A 25,365-nucleotide genomic window follows, 5' to 3' on the forward strand; every position below is an offset into this window, starting at 1 on the left:
TGAAATTATTATTTAATATTTATATTTTAATTAATAATATAATTTATATTTATGTGTAAAAATTATTCTATTATATATATATATATATATATATTATCATTCTTTAAATTTGAATTAGATATTTTTCTTATTTATCTATTGATGTTGCAGAAACAAAAAATGCCTCTTAAAATAATAATTCTTGGCTTTTCAACTGAACAAAATCAAGAGTAAGCCAAACACTCAACCATATCATGAAAAAGGCAGAGTACTCCGCTACTAAATAACATTATATTACCCCAAAAAACAAAATAAGTAACCAATTGCCAACTGACTTTACTGGTATTTAATGTGGAATATGAGAATATTCTTCCTCCTAACTTGGTTTGCAAAATTCTAAACGTCTCCGTAGCTATAATCATGGGAAGAAAAACCCTCAAAACCAAAAGAGTAGTCAGATGACTCAAATTCCCACACCATTTAATGAAAATATCCAAAGCAAAGTACAAACGATTAGGGACTGCCCCAGCCAAAAAGTTTTGACCTTATCCTCCAAAAAAAGACCAATTAATGTGTACTATATATTGGTGCAAATTCAAGTCTAGACAATAATTTCACCTTATTTTTGTCAGGAATTTGTATCTTCTAGAACTGATGCAGAAGCCAATAATAGTAATACTTTTGTCTACCTTGCTCAACTCCTCACTTCCATACCTTACCCCCAAGTATATCCCCAATGTTGAATTATTGTTTGAGGAATGAAGATCTTTTCAGAGGTTCCTATCTGTTTTACTGGTCCTATAAGTTATAATTTCTTTCACATCTTTCTTTCAAAAATTAAAAATCCTTGCACATCTTCATGCAACATGAATGGTGTGAAAAGAAATAAAATTATGTATTGTTTAATATGGAAATGATGTGGAGTGTGATTGAGATTCAACTTATTCTAGATTAGTTAATTAATTGCTTTATTTTTACAAATCAGGTTCCGGATTTAATAATTTCTTAACAAACCTTTTCTCCTGCCCATCACCCAACTAATCTAATCCATAAAATGTCAATAATTTAACCCGCAAGAGTTAATTAATCAAATAAGACCAAATCTTACAAAGTTGAACTTGAACTACAACCAGACCCTATTGGGTTATCTAAACTATGATTGTAACCATGAATTGCATACGCACAATTTTTCTATAGTTGGAAGTCATTATCCAAAGAAAGGGAAAAGCTCTAATTACAATGTTTTGTGTCGATGCAGGGGGAGCTTTTGCACACGCAACTGCATCGTGTCGCGGCACGCTATAATTATTTGAGGAATTTTTTTTCTTGACTTGCATTTTTAAAGTGACGAGGCCATGAGAGTGATTGCTTTGGGGTTTGCCAAACCAATGAAAGTTATTTTTTTTGTTTTTGGTTTTAATTAAAAATGGTTTTGTGGACAGACACCCACCGAGAACTTTAGGTGATTAAACCCGGAAAGGAAAAAAAGAAATTAATACTTCTTCAATACTTTTTATAACAAAAATAATTACTTCCACGTTGATTAAAAAACTACTTAAAATTATTTAATTTTATTAATCTTGAGTAAAAAAATAAGATTATATTTAAAATATTTTTTATTAGAATTTATATCATAAATAAATTAAAATTACAATTAAATAAATAATATTTTTAAAATGATATCATTAAATAGGATAAAATTAGTTAAATTTATTTATATTTAAGTCTAAAATGTAAAACCACTTTTGTATTTACATATGAGTCTAGATAGAATACATGTGAAGAATAATACGATATCTTTATCTTCATGAAGTAAAGAAGTCTTGGAGAAAAAATTAAGTGTAAATTCTTTTCATTCATTTTTTTTTTCTTATTCAATTTACTTATTTTGTTCATGCTTGAAATAAGTATAATTAAATAATTAAAACAATTAAGGATCTTTTTACCATTCATAATTGTGATAAATTGAGAGAAAATAGTCAATTTATCTTTTACAATTTGTAATTCGTTGCATATTTTGTTATTATTGTGTATTTGTAATTTGTTGCATATTTTGTTATTATTGTTATAATCAAGGAAATAATAGATTCATCATTTTATTTCTCTAATTTTAAAAATTTATCAACTTAAGTAAGCAAAGAATTTATTCAACCAGTACTTAATTATCTACAATCTTATAGGCTGATATTTTGAAGTCTTTTATATTACTTGTAAATGATGATTTTACTTACCTTAATTATCAAGTGGGTCCACAGTATATATTGGATGCAGGCCATGGAGTTTTCGTGTTTGGGTTTCCATGAGCAATAAAATTATAATCAAATTACATAGATAAAATGAATTTTGTTAGGTCATATTATACGGTGGTTAGCCGTGACCTTAAAAAATAGGAAGAGTCTCCTCTTACAATAAACTGTTTCGAGTAAACAACAAGAAAGAAAAGAGAAGCTCATGTGCTCCATTATTGTGGATTTGGCATAGGATCTTTGATTCCTGCATGAAAGTCACAGCTTGATATTGTGACATACACATCACTTACTTCTTTACTATTTCTTTATAGTACAAATTTCGTGGGTGAAATCTGGTTAGGCATATAAAACAAAATAGAATCCGTTGCCCCGAGATGATAGACAAGTTCTTCTTAGCATAATCATAAATTTCACTCACATTTTCAACTAAACTTTAGCAAGTTGGATTCCTCTCCATTTTCTACTATCTCATTAAATTTCAATGATCGGTATCTTGCTTTATTCTAATAATGATGCCACCATACTTTCACTTGATGCTTTAGAAATTGCACCGTTAATTTGCTAATATTGACATGCAATAATGCACATCTCCATATGTGCATGTGGACGATTATAACAACACTTCACTTGAGTATTTCCTTTTTTTTTTTTCATCCTCTCTGGTGATTCATTAGCTCAATAATTATCAAGAAAGTATATATTCTTTAAGTTGGATTACAATGGCAAAAAGTTCCAAAAACAAAAAAGATAAGTTAAAATATCTTTAGCATATATATACGTAGATTATTTGGATATGCTTGTTTATCTTGCCATGCCTGAGTCCTTCTGGCCCGAGCAATTATGCATGCCCTTCATTATTTGCTCTACTCATGTCTTTTCATTCCTTTCAGACACATGTGAATAAGTTTCTCAATCTGTTTTTTCTAGCTTAGCACAAAGAAAGAAACAAAATATGCCCCACAAAACTAGGTGTCATCCCACCCTATCTAAATGTACCACATATCCTTATTGAGGACAACGAATTGATGAGGCCAGCTATATGTATAGCACTTTGCTCATTATTTTAGGAAACGGATAAAGACGAGGCTCAAAATCTTATAGATTATAGGAAAGATTTTTTTATCCAAAAAAGTTAATACCAGTGAATCGAATTGGGGTAAGAGTAAGACAACATGCCTATTGAAACGAACCATATATTAATTCTTGGACTGGGTGGATTTCTATCGAATAAATGCAAAAGTAGTTTTTGCCATTTGTGTGGAAAAATCGTGTAAGACCAGAGTTCATCAGTTCAATTATCAGTTTAATAAAAATTTTTATCACTAATCAAAATAATGGGGAACAGTGTATATAGCCTTTTAAAAGGATTAGGATAAAATGTTTCTCCCTTGTCCCTAAAATACATCTGTCAAATCACATGATTTGGCGGAAGTTTGAGGACGATGTGGGGTGGGAAAGCACTAGAATTCTGGAATTTTTTTCCTTAAAAAATTATTTAAGCAAAATAAAATATTAGTATGTATTTTTTGTTTAATTTTATATGTCAATTGCAATTACTTTAATTTTATCGTTTACAATTAATTTTACTGATATCTATTACTTGTCATTTTATTTTATAAATGTGTGAATTTTTTAAAATTTCTTAACATTAAAATAAAATTATACATAATTTTTTTAAGAATGACATAATATTGTGAGAAACATAAGAATAAAAATAAGTAATTAAAAAATCTATATAAAAAACTTGCATTAAAAATGTCATTAATTACTCAAACTTTTGTCATAATTAAGTTAAGAAAACGTCAATGACTCAATTCCAGAATTTAATGGGTTCAATTTTTTTTTTAGAAATGTACTAATGGGTTGATTAATTGAATAAAAATATTAAAAAAATAAAAATTGAAAAATAAAAAATATTAATTTTTAAAAAAATTAATAAATAGAAATAGACATTTAAAATTTTCTTACATTTAATTTTAAGTATAGTATTAATTAAAAATATTTAAGTACAAAAAATTTCTGCATTTTTTTTCTTTTCGTGTAAAATTTTTAGACCCCAAATCAATAAGGGCCTTTTTTCTGAAAGAAAATATATATCACTTTTTACTAAGAATAGTTTTTCATTTTTTTGGATACATCGTGAATATTTTTTTACTTTTACACAACCTTTTTGATATGTATAACTGATGAAAATTAAAATAATCATAAATAAAATGATTTAATTCTTCAAAAATAAGGGGAGTACACTTTAGAAAATAAGTTGCAATAATAACTATTAATAAAAAAAAATTGAAATTCAATTAGTTTTAGATTTTATTATATATGCAGTTAATCTTATCATAATTTTCTACCGTTGGTTTTCTAATCAATTTTTTTTACTGCATTTTCTAATCAATTGTTAGTACACTTTATTTTACTGCATAGATCGAAATGTAATTAAATTAATTTGATAATCGAAACCTTGCAAATTAATTCAATTCAGTTTTCATAAGAGTCACGACAATAGAAGTACATTGAGATTGATACGATCCAAGTGATAAGTTTCCATATGATTAATACCTAGCTTCTTACATTATATTGGCTCTAACATATTTTTACAAGTTAAAAAAAAAGAAGGTATGTGTATAATATATTAGTAATAAAAAGAAATAAAACAAAAGAGAAATAATCACCGACTGATGAGAGAGCATGTTTCTCTTAGCTCCTACTATTGTGGCTAACTGTGCCGTTATCGATATCTTCTAGCTTTGCTTGTGTACTTAAATTTTATTTTATTTTATAAGAAAATTATCAAAATAAAATAAAAAGAATATAGTAGTAGTTGTTAACTATGCACTCAGTTATATATATGTTATAGCTGCTTTTATTGAACGTATCACGATTATGTATTTATTTAGGCGAAGTTTACGCGATTCATTAAATTAATTCATGCATCTTAATTAACAAACATAGCGTTGTCTCATTAGCTTCAATAATTAGAAGGATCAAAACAAATTAAACAATTCTATTTCACGCAATGATGCAATAATTTACTGGTCCCACAACAAGTTTCTCAGTTATATATTATCCGGTTTATCGTTAGAATCTAATCGTATATTCAATAGTTTAATTAAACAAATTTAAAAGTCACAACATTGATGATATGCCTATTAAGACACGAAACACAATACTACTTAGACTTAGTTAGAGAATATAATGTTTTAATAATGCATATGTATATATTATAACTACAAAATTAGTTTTGCTTAATTAAAAAGTAATTTTAATAGCACTCTGATTAATTAGAAAAACAACTAAAGAATAGTGTTATGCAGAAGAAGAGGAAAAGAAAGAGACAAAACTCTTTTAAAGTGAATAAGTACAAACATATTTACCATTGATTTAATTTAAAATGTTTAGTGATCTTACTTATAAAATTTAAAGGTAGTAATATTTAAAATTATATTTTTATTAAAAAGTCATCCTCAATCAAATTTTTACACTCATGTGAAATAGCAAATACCGAAGAAAAAAACAAAATTTGGAAGCACAACCTAACGGAGATACCAAAAGTCGTGAACTATACTTAAAAGGGGTGCCTCATATACACAGTCACACTAAGTACAAAAAGGAACTCTTTGTAACCTCTAAAAGTCAGTAAGATTTGGATGCAAAATAACGACATTGTTTTGTGAAGGGATTTTTCCACAATATATAGATGACTTCTATGGACAATGACATGAAGTTTTATAGTTTTTTCCTTTCATTTCTTCTTCTATATATTTCATTTCACCCTCTTGGCACAAAGTATCTCATTTTAAGTTTTTTAATTAAAGTTTAGGATTCAATCTTTAATTTGGATACGGAGTAGCAAACAGAGATACCACTTTACTCTAAAATAGATCAATATGGAGAATGAAAAATTAGTTGGATGTCAAATAAAAAATTTCAAATATTTTTCGGTTAGAAGAAAAAATAAAAATAAAAGAAATGAATCATAATAGATGTATAAGAGCCACTAAACTTAATCAAATCAAGTCGATCTTAAAAAAAATTCATTTTATTACATATGCATTTATATGTATTATTATCTTCTTTCTTTTTTAATTTTAGTGTGGCATATGCTTGTATCTTTTGTGATACCGACTGGAAGAAAAAGATGCATTGCTGTACAAATAGAACTATTTTAGCTTACATAATAACATGAATTAACGTTGGTTTGTATGTAGATAATGTATATTTAAAGACAGAAATTTATTACAAGTTCTGTACTTAAAATTGAATCATAAGGTCTGAAATCTGAGTCCGTGATTAGAAATGACGAGTGCAAAGTTGATTTTTCTCGAAATTTTGTCAGGAAACTTTAGGTGGAAAGTTTTCATATATAACCAATGTTATTTTACAATCTCGGTATTTCAAGTCCAAATCTTGATTTTTATCATATTCTGAAATATCTATTAATTTTATTAATGATTAATTTTTATTGAAAAATTTAATTAATTACTTTTATGAAATTTTTTCTTTCAATCATCTTTTTATTATCTATAAAACTTAACCTGATACTTTACTTTAATAAACAAATCTTAGATTGATTTGTCACCCTTAATGACTATATATGGTCATGCTTGAATACTTCTTCATAAGCACTAAGAAAAAAAATAAAAAGTAAATTTACACTAATCATTTATGAGATGTAGCATAATTACACAAACATTGCTGTATTTTTTTTTTAATCATTATAGTCATTTGGTGTAATTATTTCTTCCTTCATAAAATAAGTAAAAATCATTTTTAAAAAAAATTGAAACACTTTAGTTTATTAAAAAAATTATACATAAACTAATTTTCTCAAAATAAATATTTTATATTTCCTTCTTACTTTTTTTCTTTTATAAATAGTTACAGATATTCTTCAAACATAGTCATATGATTATTGACAAAAATGAATAAACTAATATCATGAATAAACTACCCCTATTCATTTTCTCATGACCAAAAATAATTTTTTAATTAAAATTAATTAACTTATGGATATTGATGAATTAATTATTTTTCTTTTACAGAGAAAGTAATTAATAATCTTATAAATCTTTTGTAAGTATCTTAAGTCATTAGAAAATTTAATTTATAATGAGTTATAAATTACATCAATCATCTATAAAATGAAATTAAAACCAACTTCTTATATTTAAGCACTCACGTAAATGAGGTAAAAGGAATATTTCTGTCATGCTTTTAATTAACCTATTTCCACCACTCATCAAGTAGCAATAGTTAATTAACAAAAAATAATCAAGTGACGTCCATTTCGATTCGTTAAGCATTAACTGATCCCCAATTTAATTACATTTAAATTTGACGGGATAGCTAGTCATGTATATTTTTTTTATAAACTATTTTTAATCTTTTATCAACTAGTTTAACACACTTAGTGAATATATGAAGATTTAAAAAATAATTTATCATAAACAATTATACTCGAGTGTTTTATTATATTCCTTGACAACTTGAGGAGTTGATGGACAATTAGTATCACGATTATATGATACTTTGTAATGAAAGTAAAATAAATATAAATACATTTTACAAGGATTAATAAAAACAAAATTTTAAAGGATTAAAATCAAAGGTAAGATATTTTATAGAAACAAGTTATCATTCAAGAAAAAAAAAAGTGATTATTTTTAAAAAAAAGTAATTCTTGGATCAAAAGGGTTGTAACAAACAAACCCTATATACATGGTGGAGATCTTGAAAGTTTTTTTTTTACCAAAGTAGATCTTGAGAGTTGATTATTTGTTTTCCATTTTTTTAATGTTATTGAACATATTTCCTTTTCATTAGGATAATTGTCTTGTTACGTTTAGTTATGTATTTGGAAATTGACCTTTAATGTATATCAATTAATTGATTATTTCATAATCGGACCATCCATAATTAGGGGAATAAGACGAATTTGGTGAATAATCAAACTTTAACTTTCACTTTCAAGTACAGGTAAGCCTCTTTGATAATAATGCTTTCTCTCGACAACTTCTTTTTATGGATAAAAGGAAATTAATTTGATTAGGAAACAAATTATTCGGAATGCATACAAGTTTTTGGTCGGAAAGATACTCAGTTCGAATTTGTTAAGTAAATCTTGAGTTCCAATATTAAAATAAAAAAATGTGACAAGATGAAAAAATATTTTTAAAAATAATTAATTAAGTTTTATAATAAAAATTAATCATTAATAAAAATAATTAATATTTTAAATTAGTTAAGCAAGTCTTCAATTTCAAGTCTTATACTTTTTATCCTTTTCCTCTTCAGGAATATAAACATTTTTTTATAATATGTTTAATAATAATAATAATAAATTTCTTCCAGTGAATTAAACAAACTTTTTAATGTTAATTGGAGTTTTCAAAGCTTGTATTGTATATAGCATGTGCCCACAAAAGAAGATAATGGGTGAGAATTCTTATGCGTATTGTAGCATCTAGCTTGACCTTTCCAGGAAAGGGACTTTCGCCTTTGATAATTTTTTGGTCTCATTATTCAAATTTTAACTTATTCCTCATTCCTTTGAAAGAAAAGTAGATGAATCCAATTGGCTAAGATTCTTATCCATTCCACATGTGGAAACGCGGCAAATACACATTGAATGGGCAAAAAGTCGTTTGAATATGATGTGTGGGAAAGAAGACAAAACAAATAATTAAAATAAATATATCCATCAAATTTAATGTCAAAATATATTACTGTTGTCGATCTTAAATATATATATATATATAAAATCTTGATCTTAATACAATTTTTTAAACTAAATTTATCATACTTAATAATATTCTCTCTAAAATATATTCATTTAATTATGATGTTAGTTTTAATGACTCATCTTTATTTCTATCAAGTTTTAATGAAAGATAAATTGAAAAAAATATTTTTTAAATAAAATTAAAATAATTAAATATGATTAACTAATTCTCTTTAAGTTAGTGTGAATAAATTTTTTTCTCTTATATTTGAAATAAGAGGAAATATGAAATTGAAGATAACATTGATATCACACAAAACAATGATGTTTTGTAATATTAAATTAATAAAATGTTTGCTTTGATGTCTTTTTCTTTTTCCTTTTTAGGTTTAATGTGAATTTTAGTTTATTAAATTTTATAATTATTTTATTATGATATATTAAGTTTTAATTCTGGTCCTTTAAGTTTTTAAAGTGTTTTATTTTGGTAACGTGTTTGTTTCTTATTGAGTGGGATGTTGATGTGGCATGACTTTCAAAATCACGTTGTTTTGAGAGATGTCTTTTTGTTTCCAAAATAAGAAACTCATTGGAAGGAGAATGACATTTTGACGTAAGGGAGAAGTGGGGAAAACAAAGGGTTTGTACTAGCGAAACCTAGGGGACATTATCGTCATCGGATTGTTGCCGGTGTTGCCTTCTGGTAGTCACCAACGGTGGCATCATCGTCGTCAATAGAGGTATGTCATTTATTTTGTTGTTATGTTTTATTTTTGTCTTTTTTTCATTTCAATAGCTAAGTTCTTTGGGTGTGTAGTGCAAAATGGGATTTTGTGGTCATTGATAGTGGTTGTTGAGTTTTTTGTTTTAGGGTCCGTGATTGTGCGTGTTTACTATACCGTCTATTAAAGGGGGGGTTTAAGTTGTCTTTTGTTATTTTCGTTTTGGTAGTTATGCTATATTCTTTGGCGATAGAAAACAAAATGGATTTTTGGGGTATTTGATTGTGTTGTGTTGTGCTCTGTTCTTTGAGTTTATTGTTGTTGGGTATGTGTTTTGTGTATGAATCGTTTGTTGTCTATTAAGGATATGTGTTTTGGTATTTTATAGGTTAGTTTAGTCTATGGGGTGTGTGGTTTGTTTAATAAGTGTGTTGTGTTCCTTAACTAATTTAAAGTATCAATTTTGCGTGTATTCATAAATGACTGGTTATTTCAAAATTATGGTGTGCCATGGTGGTAAATTCATTATAGATGATGATCATTTGGAGTATAAGGGTTGTGAGTCTCTTTGGGATTACATTGAGTATAAATGGTCATATTTTGAGATTTTGTGGATGTTGAAGGACCTGAATTATCCCAAAGGAGTTGTGTTATGGTACCACTATCGCAGGGAGGACTTGAATGCTAGTTTGAAATAATTTATTGATGATAAAGATGCTTTAGAGATGATGGAAATTATGACTATAATTGGAATTGTTCATCCTTATGTTGAGCATCCTAAGGCAGATGTTGGAATTATCAATTATGTTCCAAGTTGTTTTTTAATGATGTACAAGTTGTAGCTATTGGTAAACATTCTTGTATACTTCTATAAATTATTGTAATATGTTTATTTTTTTGGCATTAATTATAATTGTTTGTATTTGGTTTTAATCATGGTTGTTGTTTTCTTTGGTGGGGTTATGATACTTGTTTTTTAATATCTTCATGATCCAGTCGGTGATCACAATGAAGGTAATTAGGATAGTACAAAACATAATGTTCAAGTGCACCAACAATTTGAAAAAAGTTATACACCTGAAGTTCCAATTTTAGAATTTGAAATACCAATGAAACAACCTCAAATGTTAAGTTTAGAGTGTGCAGTATCAACTCCATAACCTAAAATAAGTTCAACATTTGAGATACCAAGTCAACAACCTCCAATACAAACTCCACAATCTGACAATTTTCTAGCTTATGAGCCAAAGAAGAAAATGGATCATTCAAAGACTACTCCAACCAATCCAATATTTCAAAAGGTGAAGCAAACTTTAGGAGTACAGGCTAAGTCAAAAGAATGTGTATAGGCTTTATGTGCATATATTGAAGTAAATCTGACTTCAAATGTTGATCAACCAATTGGAGAAAATTTAGATGATTTCAACAACATTGTTTTTAATGATCCAAAAGAAGAAACAAATGACGTAGAGGAATTTGATGGGGAATTTGTAAACCTTGAAGAAGCAAATAGAATAAGTTGTGCAAGAAAGAAAAGAAGGAGACACTCTAGTGATTATGCAACCAACACTATTGAAGAGAATGATGACAATGATGTTGAGTATCACTCTAAAGAATTGGAAAGTGAGCCTGAGTCAGATGAGGAGGGTAATGTAATTGAGAAAGAGAAGTTCCCACCATTTGTTCCTCAATCTAGCATGGCTATAAAAATGGGATGTTGGTTTATTATTTGAAAATAGATGACTTCAAAGGTACAATCATAACATATATGGTGCACTTGGGGAGAAATATGAAGATTGATAAAAATGATAGGACAAGATTGAAGGTAATATATAAGCCTTGTTGTCTCTCGAATGCTTAATGTGCAAAGGTAGTAGATGAATAAACATTATAGTTAAATTATCATCCACATGTTATAATGACAATTTGAAATATATAGCCAAAATAGAATCTGACAAAAATTATTTAAAAATCCTAACTAAATTAGAATAATATTACCAACATTATGTTAGTTAGGATTGTTCATAGTTCTATTCAAAAGAGAAAGTTGAACTAAATTGAATTGAAAAAATATAGTTCTAAAGAAACAAAGTAAACTATTTAATTTTGATACTGATATGTATTGTTTATAAGTTCAGTTAACTATTTTTATATTACAAAACTTAATTGAATTGTTATAGTTTACCCAAAAAAAAATTTGAACTACAACAACTTTTGAAAACAAAATTGATATTTGTAATTTAGCTCTGCCTATCTTGATTTTTAATCGTACTTATGTTTACGTAAAACATTTTCTTCTCAAGTATGAAATTGAGTTTGAACAAGACAATATGATGGCTACCCTCCTTAGAAGAATGATGAATATATTGACATGATTGTCATTTGTAATTTAAACTTGTTGTTGCACATACTTTTGGCTAATCAATCAATTTCCTATCATTGTAACATAAAATTGGACAAAAAGTTGGAAACTAATTTGCTACTATGGAAGTAGCTTTCTTGATTTGGAGAAAGTGTATGGAAGTGACATGAGTTGTGCTTTGCTAGTTTCTAGCATCACCAGCTGTCATTTCTTGTTCCTTTTGTTTGGTGTCTTGTGTTGTTGTATCCACCACTACGGATAAATATTCATTCCCCTAACTAACTCTATTTCTACTAATACGTACAATTTTCTATTTTGGTGTTTTTTCCCCTTTGGTTTGTGTTTCATTAAACCCTCTGAAGTCTAAAGAAAAACATATATGTTAAATTATTGATGATAAAGATGCTCTAGAGATGGTGGAAATTATGGCTATAATTGGAATTGTTCATCTTTATGTTGAGCATCCTAAGGCAGAGGTTGAAATTATCAATTGTGTTCCAAGTTGTTTTTTAATGATGTACAAGTTGTAGCTATTGGTAAACATTCTTGTATACTTCTATAAATTATTGTAATATGTTTATTTTTTTGGCATTAATTATAATTGTTTGTATTTGGTTTTAATCATGGTTGTTGTTTTCTTTGGTGGGGTTATGATACTTGTTTTTGAATATCTTCATGATCCAGTCGGTGATCACAATGAAGGTAATTAGGATAGTACAAAACATAATGTTCAAGTGCACCAACAATTTGAAAAAAGTTATACACCTGAAGTTCCAATTTTAGAATTTGAAATACCAATGAAACAACCTCAAATGTTAAGTTTAGAGTGTGCAGTATCAACTCCATAACCTAAAATAAGTTCAACATTTGAGATACCAAGTCAACAACCTCCAATACAAACTCCACAATCTGAAAATTTTCTAGCTTATGAGCCAAAGAAGAAAATGGATCATCCAAAGACTACTCCAACCAATCCAATATTTCAAAAGGTGAAGCAAACTTTAGGAGTACAGGCTAAGTCAAAAGAATGTGTATAGGCTTTATGTGCATATATTGAAGTAAATCTGACTTCAAATGTTGATCAACCAATTGGAGAAAATTTAGATGATTTCAACAACATTGTTTTTAATGATCCAAAAGAAGAAACAAATGACGTAGAGGAATTTGATGGGGAATTTGTAAACCTTGAAGAAGCAAATAGAATAAGTTGTGCAAGAAAGAAAAGAAGGAGACACTCTAGTGATTATGCAACCAACACTATTGAAGAGAATGATGACAATGATGTTGAGTATCACTCTAAAGAATTGGAAAGTGAGCCTGAGTCAGATGAGGAGGGTAATGTAATTGAGAAAGAGAAGTTCCCACCATTTGTTCCTCAATCTAGCATGGCTATACAAATGGAATATTGGTTTATTATTTGAAAATAGATGACTTCAAAGGTACAATCATAACATATATAATGCACTTGGGGAGAAATATGAAGATTGATAAAAATGATAGGACAAGATTGAAGGTAATATATAAGTCTTGTTGTCTCTCGAATGCTTAATGTGCAAAGATAGGAGATGAATAAACATGATAGTTAAATTATCATCCATATGTTATAATGACAATTTGAAATATATAGCCAAAATAGAATATGAAAACAATTATTTAAAAATCCTAACTAAATTAGAATAATATTACCAACATTATGTTAGGTAGGATTGTTCATAGTTCTATTCAAAAGAGAAAGTTGAACTAAATTGAATTAAAAAAATATAGTTCTAAAGAAACAAAGTAAACTATTTAATTTTGATACTGATATGTATTGTTTATAAGTTCAGTTAACTATTTTTATGTTACAAAACTTAATTGAATTGTTATAGTTTACCCCAAAAAAAATTTGAACTACAACAACTTTTGAAAACAAAATTGATATTTGTAATTTAGCTCTGCCTATCTTGATTTTTAATCGTACTTATGTTTACGTAAAACATTTTCTTCTCAAGTATGAAATTGAGTTTGAACAAGACAATATGATGGCTACCCTCCTTAGAAGAATGATGAATATATTGACATGATTGTCATTTGTAATTTAAACTTGTTGTTGCACATACTTTTGGCTAATCAATCAATTTCCTACCATTGTAACATAAAATTGGACAAAAAGTTGGAAACTAATTTTCTATTGTGGAAGTAGCTTTCTTGATTTGGAAAAAGTGTATGGAAGTGACATGGGTTGTGCTTTGCTAGTTTCTAACATCACCAGCTGTCATTTTTTGTTCCTTCTGTTTGGTGTCTTGTGTTGTTGTATCCACCACTACGGATAAATATCCATTCCCCTAGCTAACTCTTTTTCTACTAATACGTACAATTTTCTATTTTGGTGTTTTGTCTCTTTGATTCGTGTTTCATTAAACCCTTCGAAGTCTAAAGAAAAACATATATGTTAAATAATAATGAAATTGGGCAGTTTTATTATATTTAAAATATTAGTTTGAGGAGGCACTAATGTAATTGAGGCAGTTTATACAAGATAAAATCTGCATGATTTATGAGTGCAGTGTTTTTAATTGTAGTCATTTTATTACTTGTAGCTCCTTAACTCACTTATGTTGTTAATTGCAGCTCCTCGAGAAATGAATTCCCTTTGACAACAAGACAATTGGCCTTGGTACTAAGGTACAATTCTTCCTAATAAATGTTTGTCCTATTTAATATAAAAAAACATGTATGCATATAATGTAACCATCATAATGCAAATTGGAGTGGGGCAACTGTACCACATAATACAATTATTACTTGTACCACATCTTCACATGAAGCATTGATATAAATCAAGGAATGATTAATTTTTTATCTTATTTTAAGTACCAAAGAAAATTGACAATAATCTTGAAATGGTATGAGAAATGTAAAGTCCCCCTTGAAACTCTTATAACCTTTCCCTTTTGTGGATGTGGGAGCCAACCTCATTTTATTGTTGATTGTGATTTGTGACAGCAGCCAACACAAAGTGTTATACACAAGCAATTGAGGCGATACTGTTGGCTTGCATTGCAGAAACACGTGATGTGATATACAAGTAGTTTATATGGAGTGGGGTAGCTGTACCACATAATACAATTGTTACTTGTACCACATCTTCACAAGCATTGATATAAATCAAGGAATGATTAATTTTTTTATCTTATTTTAAGTACCAAATAAAATTGGCAATAATCTTGAAATGGTATGACAAATGTGAAGTCCCCCTTGAAACTCTTATAACCTTTCCCTTTTGTGGAGGTGGGAGCCAACCTCATTTTATTGTCATTTTATTGTGATTTGTGACAGCAGCCAACACAAAGTGTTATACACAAGCAATTGAGGCCATACGGTTGGCTTGCATTGCAGAAACACGTGATGTGATATACAAGTAGTTTATATGGTTTGCTTCAATTTAGTTCTCAATTAATGCATTTCAAACTAGTTTTTTAACACTCCTTTGTTGGTTAAGTGAAATTAGAATCAAATACTTTAAGTAGAGATTTGAGTTCAAGTTTTATCGATATAAATATATATAATTAGAGAAAAAAGATCCCACTAAAGATAAGTCAAGTTTTTTAATAAAAATTAGTCATTGATAAAGCCAATGCTTACCAAATACTTTGCACTTCTTATATGAAAATAAATCATATTTATTAATAATAATTTAGAAGTCATTTTATAAAAAAAAAGAATTATCTTAATCAGTTTTAAGTTGTAATCAAATTTAATTATTAATTTTTTTTAAAATATTATATTAATTTTTAGGGAAAATTATATTTTTATCTGTTTATCATACATTACAATGATAATTTTGATCATTACAATACTAATAAAAATATTATAAAAGATACAAAAAAACAAATTATGAAAATGAAATAGATTTTTCTTCATAAGTTAAATATGATTAATAAGGCTCCAAATATATTAGAGTCATCAAAGATGCTAATGTATTTAGAGTTATCTAGAGGTGGTAGAGCTCTACCCATGTTTGTGCAACTTAATCACCTTATCGTCTTAGTGTAAATCCATTGTCAATAAAGAGAGCCAATGACAAGTAGACATTATGGAGTGACCATTGTGTCGCTAGAGAGGTTCCTCATCACCTTCTTGTGACCTCACACAAGGACCACCTACAACAAGGATAAACATGAGGTCAAATCTAGGTCATATATTATGTAAAGAGACTTATGCTCATCTTCAGGCTAAGTGACTTTTCTTTGACACATATTTGGAGGCATAGACATTGTTGACTCGGAGGAAAATGGACATTAGCAGGATGAATATGTTCATAAGGAGGCACCCTAGTATTGCAATGAGGTACCTCAACAAAATCAAGAGGATGATACCCCTCATACAGAATGGGGTAAAAGGATGGAATATCATGTAAATGGTAAGGGGAGGTACATCATACAAAAAGGAAAGGGTACATTAATCTTTTGTTTATCTTTATAATTTGAATATGTTTTGCATTAAAATTGATTTTTGATATTGAATTTTGATTTTTTGCAACTAGACTTTGACAAATCATGTTACTAAGGGCATTCACCATGTTATTTGATCTTGATTCTAAAGTGCATTCCATTCTGGCGGCACAATCCCACCTAGTGTTAGAGACCACTGTTTTGGTAAATTCAAAGGTAAATTGTATTGCATGTTTATTCATCTATAGATAGTGTAAAAATATTTATTTTATTTACATAATCACTATTTCATAATTATTGTGTAGAATATATGCACATGGGAACCTTGCCATGAAAATGCAATTCTTAAGACATTTGATGAACATGTTTCAATGTCTTGCGAATAAGCACAAAAAGGCAAGGAATGGTGAGAAAAAGGCCATGTGGATTGAGGAGTTGGTGTGGGTGATCTTTAGGCCTATTGGGATATGTCAATCTTCAAGACCATCTTTGCTAGAAACAATAATAATAGAGCCTTTAGTGTAAAAAATAAAATAAAATAACTGAGCCTCCAACAAAGGCGAAGTAGTCCACACTTCGATTTGTTAGGCTCATGATGAGGCATAAGACTTGATATGTAATAATTAATTAATTAACACATATTTTACAATGTGTTACATGTTTTTGTATATACTATTATACTAATAATTTCTTCCATTTCTATATTGGAAGGCTGCAAAGTTAGGCTAAGGTTCTTTACCATGATGAGTCCTTCTTGGCTACTCATAAGAAGAATTTCATACTAGTCACCAAGGCAAAGAGGCTTTAGTCAACCTACAGTCCTACACTCACATTAACCTATTAGTCTAGAGATAGCATTTTGTGGGAAAAGGATAATACCTTAGTCAACACAACCTTGCTAAAAGACTATACAAGTAGATATACATTGTTGATGGATTAGGATGGAGGGAACTACCCCAAATGGGTCAACCTCCTTGAGTAGACAACTCAATGTTTTACATGTCAGAGGACACTTGATATTTCCCTTTCCATGGGACACACGATGTTTCTCTTCCCAAAGGACATAAGATGCCCACCATGCTAAAGGACAAATAATGTTCGAATATAGACAATCTCATTGCTTGCCATCCTCCAGATACCAACTAAATTGATGTTCAAAATATGGCACATGATTCCAAGACATTAGATCAAAAGTCCCACCACCTTTTTAAGTTGATGAGATCAGAAACACCACCAACTCCTAGATTGGTGAGGTTTGAAGCACTACCACATCTATAGATTGGTGTGATTAGAAAGTCATTAAAATATTGATTCCACCTCGTATCAACACAAGACTTTGACTTAGGGTTAATAGTTCAAAAGACACTTTTCAGACACATTGAGATATAACCCAACCAATTTTAGGAATTGAACACCCCTTCACCTAGAGACCATATGAAGGTCTTGCTTCTTTGATTGTGATAAGTTTTAACAAGATTCATATCAGTTGTATAATCTTACTTATTCCATCTCCAAAGCACTATTAATACTTTTGGTTGATTTTTTTAACCATTTCATTCTTCAATTGAATACAAACTTTATTTGAGTGTTAGAATGTTTATAAGTGGTTACTCTCACCATGTATTCAGTGTAAATGACATCATATGCTACGAAGCTACTGAGGTTGAATATTTAGAAAAAATATATACAAAAATCGTGGTTGGGGAGGTTATAGTAGTAAGAGCCATTGGATTTTTTTTATACATGGAAAAATTTTATTTTTGTTATTAATAGACTAGGAAGAAGAAAAGAATAACTAAAAAATCAAATAGTTATTCATCAAAGTCTCAATTATTCAATGACTGAAGCTTCGTTAGATTGAACATGTAAATGAACCAATCTATTAAGTTCAAATTGAACAAATAACTAGTTGTTTGTATTTGATAAAATTGATAATTATAAGGTTTACTTAAATAATTCTAATCAACATGTTATTGGATTCACTAAAATTAGATTGATGTTTTTAAGTAAGATCTCAAATAAAAAAATATTATTAAAAGGAGAAACCTTATTAAAGGTAATCAATTTGATTATTCGATGAAGATTAATCATCAATAAAATTGATAGATATTCATTCCTAATATCATGTCCAAAAATAAAAAAAAAAACTTGAATAATTGTAAATAACTCAGGCATAAATTTTCAAACGTATGAATTATGATCACATGAAATGGAATTATGTTAGCTTCCAATTTAATATAATGCGACAAAAATGAAGTCACTAATCAAAGCCACGTCGATAATACGTAATGGTTTGTATATATGAGTGTCACGGAAGTTACTGCCACGATGATTTCTGGAAAATATGCAGCCAATCATTTTGACTATTTTTTTTATCATCCATGATCAATTTGCATTTTCTCATTCACAATTGAAGTCGTACGTGATTTTTTTTTTTTATCAGTAGTTATACGTGATTTTTTTATATCACAAAGTTGAAGAAAGCTTCAACATTGCACAAAAACAAAGAGAACCCTGGAGAAATTTGCTCATTAGTTATTCTTTTTAAGTAACTTGCTCTGTTAGATATAATTTGTGGTACTTTCTTTGTTGCAACATTTTTTTATCAATTTTTTTTGTAGTACATTTACAATTCCGCAATGTTATGTCATGCAACTATTTTTGACCAATTAATGCATTTACAAACCCACGTGTATACACGTTATTAGGCACGTATGAAATTAAAAATAAGGGTGGTTTTATATACAATTTTAAATTAATATCGGAAGACTTTATATTAAGAGACATTTTTCTTTTAAAATTTGATCCTTTTCCCTAATGTGACTAACTATCTAATTATCTTTTGCTGTAACTAATATTTTATTTTAAATTTTGATTAATATATTTTTATAGGCTTAATTATTATTTTGATCTTTTATTTTATTTTTGAAGTTTAATTTAATCCTCTTATTATTAAAAATTAATCTCATTTAACTTGTCACTTCCACAATTACTCTTTTTATTTATAAACAATGATTACAATAATAAAAAAATAAAGTATTTACATAACTAAATTTTGATTCCATAATCATGTAATTTCATAAGAATCTTAATTATATATAAAAGAAGCATATTTTTTTTTCAGTTTCCAACTATTTAATCCCTATCAAAATTATTGATTAACAAAAATGATTTTATATTTTTTAATTAAGTAATTTAGGATTCAAATCTTAATCTTAAATATTATAATAAATCATATTGAAAAAAATACTTACATTATTTATGTTTATAATTTTCAATAGAGATCATTATTTTTTGCAGTCAATATTTCATAATTTATACCAATAAAAAAAGTATTGAATCACTTCATTGAAAAACACAACACAACTTGACGTAACACTTGATTGATTCTAATGAATTCTCAAAGAATTTAACCAAAGAAAAAAGTATTTAAGGAATAAGGATTAACGGATAAACATCTCTCTCTCTCCTGTATTCGGAGACAAGACAAAACGGGAAGCAGCAAATCGCTCAGCACAAACGAGAAAAGGAATCAAATAATGAAAATAATAAAATAAAAACTAACCTTAATACAAAATAATTATTAAATGAAGTGAGAAAAATATTCCATAGCAAACCACGTCACACCACGTGGCGGTTGGCAAGACGAAAGAGTCGGTCGGTGGTCCCGGTGTGAGCGACCGGGACCACCCGGTATCCAGTTAACAATTCCCACGGCATTGCAGAAAGCGACATCAGACAAAAAACGACACCGTTTCCCCTCCACCCTTTGCATATAAATGCGTGTACGTTGTTATGTGGATCACTTAACTCTTTCAACTTGGAACCGTTCTTCGTGTTCTCCATTCCCTCTCTCACTCCTTCATCTACGTAATTTCCTTCCTTCCTTTCTTTCTTTCTTTCTTTATCTTCTCATTTTTCTCAATACAATTTTTTTCTTTCTTTCTCAAGTTTTGCTACTTTTCTCTTCTTAACCATAGTTCACATATTATATCATCACATATCATAGTGATATCATATCACAATGTGTGGCATACTTGCTGTGCTTGGTTGCTCTGATTCATCTCAAGCCAAAAGGGTCCGCGTCCTTGAGCTTTCTCGCAGGCAATGTTTCTCTCTTTGTCTTCTTATATATACACACACGTACCAATATCAAAGGAAGAAGGAAAAAGAATTTTGATGGTTTCTTTTCAAATACCCTTTACTTAACTTCGATGTTTTGTATTCAAAGTTTCTTGTTTTGATGCATGTTTTCCCTGCCCAAAATCTTCCCCAGCTAAAGTTTTCTATGCTAATATTGAGAATTGAGTGTTGATGGGAAATGGAAAGTGGAAAATTCAGCATGATGGTAACAGTATTTTCAGTAACTAATATACTGAAATACTAACTAGTTGTGAAAAATTATTATTATATTTTATACACTAAAAGGAGACAGAAAAAACCATCAAAAGGGTGGGGCTTATAATTTGTTTCCTTGTGTTTAACTGTCATGGCGGTGGTATCTTCTAGGGGGGAAAATTGGTGGACACTAATATTTAGTTAACACCTAGAGATAGAGAGAAAGACATAAAAAAAGAGGAATATATGTGTGTAATTAATAATATGACGTGATAAAGAAAAAGTTATATAAAAATAAGAAGTGTTAGATGAAATATACGGTTAGGTAAGAGTGTATATATTATCACATCCATTTTCAACTGGCTAGTCCATTCAATATTTTAAAAGGAACGACTGAAACATACGTAAGAGTTAAAATTAAAATTATTGCTTTATGTTGGGGCCCGGTCATCATCTTTTAGATGTAACTACTAGTATTTAAGGATAAACATGTTTGGACTTTGACAAGTTAAGTGGATTCTAGAATAAATAATAAGTGGCATGTGGGGGCCCACCTTGCTGTGAAATTATTGGTAACTTTGTGGTGTAAAAGTGCAACAAAAGAACAAACAGTTGGAAACAAGTATGAAAAAGGAGTTAATTTGTCTTTGAAGTGTTAAAGGAAAATTTCAAGGGTCATCAGTTAAGAAAGTGCAGTTTGAATAAGTAGTTAATAATTTACCATTTATTGTTTTGTGTTTGTTGATGTCACAGATTGAAGCACCGTGGTCCTGACTGGAGTGGGCTCCACCAATATGGTGATAACTATTTGGCTCATCAACGGTTAGCCATAGTTGATCCAGCTTCTGGTGATCAACCCCTCTTCAATGAAGACAAAACTGTTGTTGTTACGGTGAGCCTTGTGATATTCAATGATTAAAATTAGTTTTATAGAGTTATTCCATCATAAGATAATATTTTATATCAAATTTGTGAATTTTTATAATAAATATCTTAAAAATTATATTAATAGTAACTTTTTTATTGGTTGATAGTGTAAATATTTTTATCTTCTTAACCATTAAACTCGTGTAGGATAATTATTAAAAAATATCCAAATTCCACATCAACTGTCTTAATCTTATATATTTGTTGGACAACTTCGTTTAAAAACAATTGATTTTAAGATGAAATTTAATCATAATATCATGTAATATATAAAACTAGAATGTATCCCATAGTAACATATTCGATCTTTTTTATGCTTTTATTTACTAATCTCACCAATTTCACTGCGATAAATTATGACTCATGTTAAATATGATCCACTGAAAACCAGGTGAATGGAGAGATCTACAATCATGAAGAACTCAGGAAACAATTGCCTAATCACACCTTCCGTACAGGAAGTGATTGTGATGTTATTGCTCACCTGGTTAGTTTTCTTTATGTATATTTTGCAACAAATTTTAACCTGATCATATATACATAAAAACCAGAAGAAACTTTAGAAACTTTGTTTTATTCATCAGTTATTCTTATTCTAAGTTTTGACCAAAATTTCCATAATTTTTAATCATATAGAATATGGCTGTTACAAATGATTGGAATTCCTGTTCTTATCACTTGTTTCTTGATGGTGTTATTTTAGTATGAGGAGCACGGAGAAAACTTTATGGACATGCTTGATGGTATATTTTCATTTGTTCTGCTGGATACTCGTGACAACAGTTTTATAGTGGCACGGGATGCAATTGGGGTCACTTCCTTGTACATTGGTTGGGGTTTAGATGGTAATGTTCTAACATGTGCCCTGTTTTTGAATTGAATTCATGTGTTCTATTTGAACTAAAACAACATATTTGAATTGAATAAATGGTGACAAAGTTTGGCATATTCTTCTGTTCAGGCTCTGTCTGGATTTCCTCTGAATTGAAGGGGTTGAATGATGATTGCGAACATTTTGAGTCTTTTCCACCTGGTCACTTGTATTCTAGCAAAGAGAGAGCGTTCCGCAGATGGTACAATCCTCCATGGTTCTCTGAGGCTATTCCATCTGCCCCTTATGATCCTCTTGCTTTGAGGCATGCCTTTGAGAAGGTAAGATTCATACATGACACAACACATCATTGTATTTGAACGTTTATCCAAAAACACCTACTTTTGGAAGCCTTGGAAAAGCTTCTTTAGAACTTACTTGGACTTACAAAAGTAGCTTGTAACCTTCTTATAAACTCATTTTAGCTTATTTCAAAAAGGTTCATCAAGAAGTTATCAAAATAAGCTATTTTAACTTATTCTAACAAGCTTTCAGGTGATAAACACGTATTGAACAAGTAATTAATTAAGTTGTTTATCCAAACGTGCACTTTACCACACTCTTTTTTTTATCGGCAAACATTAGTTTTGTTAGTAGATGGGATCGAACCCGTGACCTTTCCCCTTTTTCCTTCTCCTTTAATCATCCAACCCACCTTATATCTCCTGCTCTTTACTACACTATAGCTGATATAAGTGAATGTTATTGCAGGCTGTGGTAAAAAGGTTGATGACTGATGTGCCCTTTGGTGTTTTGCTCTCTGGAGGTTTGGACTCTTCATTGGTTGCAGCCGTCACGGCTCGCTACCTGGCAGGCACAAAAGCTGCGAAGCAATGGGGAACTAAATTACACTCTTTCTGTGTAGGCCTTGAGGTGTGTATGTAACTGTTCTTGAATTTGCAGTGGATTTGTTTAATATAAGAAGAACACCATGAAATTTGTCTTAATCTTTAATCATCTTATGTTGAGTAGGGTGCACCCGACCTAAAGGCTGCAAAGGAAGTAGCAGAGTACATAGGAACTGTCCATCATGAATTTCACTACACTGTTCAGGTATATTTACATGAGATAGTATTTTTACTGCTAAAAAATTTGGGGGCTTTTTGATGTACAACATCATAATTAGTAAATGTTTTTATATATGGTGTATGCAGGATGGCATAGATGCCATTGAAGATGTGATCTATCACATTGAGACATATGATGTGACAACAATTAGAGCAAGCATTCCCATGTTTCTTATGTCTCGTAAGATCAAGTCATTGGGAGTCAAAATGGTTATCTCTGGAGAAGGATCTGATGAAATCTTTGGAGGGTATCTATATTTCCACAAGGCACCCAACAAAGAAGAGTTTCACCAAGAAACATGCCGCAAGGTCATACAGTTATCATGTTTCTTATCAGAACAATATAAGTAAATGGACTGTTAAGGAAAAGGGTTAATAGATGCTTTCTTTTTTCTCTTGAATATAGATTAAAGCACTCCACAAATATGATTGCTTGCGAGCCAATAAATCGACCTTTGCCTGGGGTCTAGAAGCCAGAGTACCATTTTTGGACAAAGAGTTTATCAGAGTTGCAATGAACATTGATCCTGAGTGTAAAATGGTATGGATACAGAATATTGCAATGCACCATCACTTAAAAAATGTTACATTTTATTAAAGTGGTTTACTACGTAATCTGTTCAGATAAAAAAGGAAGAAGGGCGAATTGAGAAATGGGCACTGAGGAGGGCCTTTGATGATGAAGAACATCCTTATCTGCCAAAGGTACTATGTGATTTGAAGCATTGTAGAACTTTGCAAAATTAATTTGTTAAACTAACATGTTAGACTTTAATTTTTATGCAGCACATTTTATATAGGCAGAAAGAACAATTCAGTGATGGAGTTGGCTATGGTTGGATTGATGGCCTTAAAGCTCATGCTGAGAAACATGTAAAACTTGAATGAAACCTTTTCTCGCTAATCTCTTTTTTTTTTTTTTTTTCTCTTGTTATCAATGGTCAGGCATGACATTTCATATTGTTAATTATTGGTTTATGAAAATTTCCTTTAGGTAACTGACAGAATGATGCTCAATGCTGCCAACATTTTCCCCTTCAACACTCCAACCACCAAAGAAGCATACCACTATAGAATGATATTTGAGAGGTTCTTCCCTCAGGTAATTTTAGTCAATCATACCTAGATATGAAAATAATTCATGTCGATTTAACAAGGGTTGATCCAAATCTCTGTGCCCCTTAATTTGGTTTTGTAGAACTCAGCAAGGCTCACTGTTCCTGGAGGACCAAGTGTTGCATGTAGCACAGCAAAAGCTGTTGAGTGGGATGCTGCTTGGTCTAACAACCTTGATCCATCAGGTAGAGCAGCACTTGGAGTGCATGCATCAGCTTATGGAAACCAGGTCAAAGCTGTAGAACCAGAGAAGATCATACCCAAGATGGAAGTTTCTCCACTAGGAGTTGCCATATAGAGCTTGTATGAGCCATAGCAAGGACTAGTAGTTGCCCTAGAACCAGCATATAATATTATTATACTAGTCATCATAAAATGAAAATTTTGCCTGCTGTGTATTTTATCCAGGCAATGGTATATAAATAGATAAGGCTCTCTATCTAGCTGTCTTAAGTGTTGTGCCATCCACATATTGTCTTTATTTTCTATTTATGTCACCTGAACACTATCATAATGTACTGGAGTTCCAAGAAAATGTTATCAGTTAAATTTGAATGCATGGTTCACTATTTCAAATTTT

The 25,365-nt window shown here is 29.6% G+C and overlaps 1 protein-coding gene across 3 annotated transcripts; it reads left to right on the forward strand.

Moving 5' to 3' along the window:
* The first annotated feature begins 20,267 nt into the window (after positions 1-20,267).
* On the forward strand, positions 20,268-25,365 carry LOC114396085 (asparagine synthetase [glutamine-hydrolyzing] 2-like). Of its 3 annotated transcripts, none has more exons than XM_028357975.1 (14): positions 20,268-20,336; positions 20,447-20,570; positions 21,558-21,696; positions 22,123-22,218; positions 22,435-22,576; positions 22,693-22,883; positions 23,314-23,475; positions 23,575-23,655; positions 23,757-23,978; positions 24,076-24,210; positions 24,294-24,374; positions 24,456-24,542; positions 24,664-24,771; positions 24,868-25,365. In XM_028357975.1, exons 2-14 carry the CDS (start codon positions 20,491-20,493, stop codon positions 25,081-25,083), a joined length of 1,740 nt encoding a protein of 579 aa, XP_028213776.1. In that variant the 5' UTR covers positions 20,268-20,336; positions 20,447-20,490; the 3' UTR covers positions 25,084-25,365. The 3 variants fall into 3 exon arrangements, with proteins under 3 accessions (XP_028213776.1, XP_028213777.1, XP_028213775.1); XM_028357976.1 differs by having other exon boundaries at positions 20,271-20,336; positions 20,476-20,570; XM_028357974.1 differs by having other exon boundaries at positions 20,271-20,570.

The sequence above is a fragment of the Glycine soja genome, chromosome 18, assembly GCF_004193775.1.
Source record: "Glycine soja cultivar W05 chromosome 18, ASM419377v2, whole genome shotgun sequence".
Taxonomy (NCBI): domain Eukaryota; kingdom Viridiplantae; phylum Streptophyta; class Magnoliopsida; order Fabales; family Fabaceae; genus Glycine; species Glycine soja.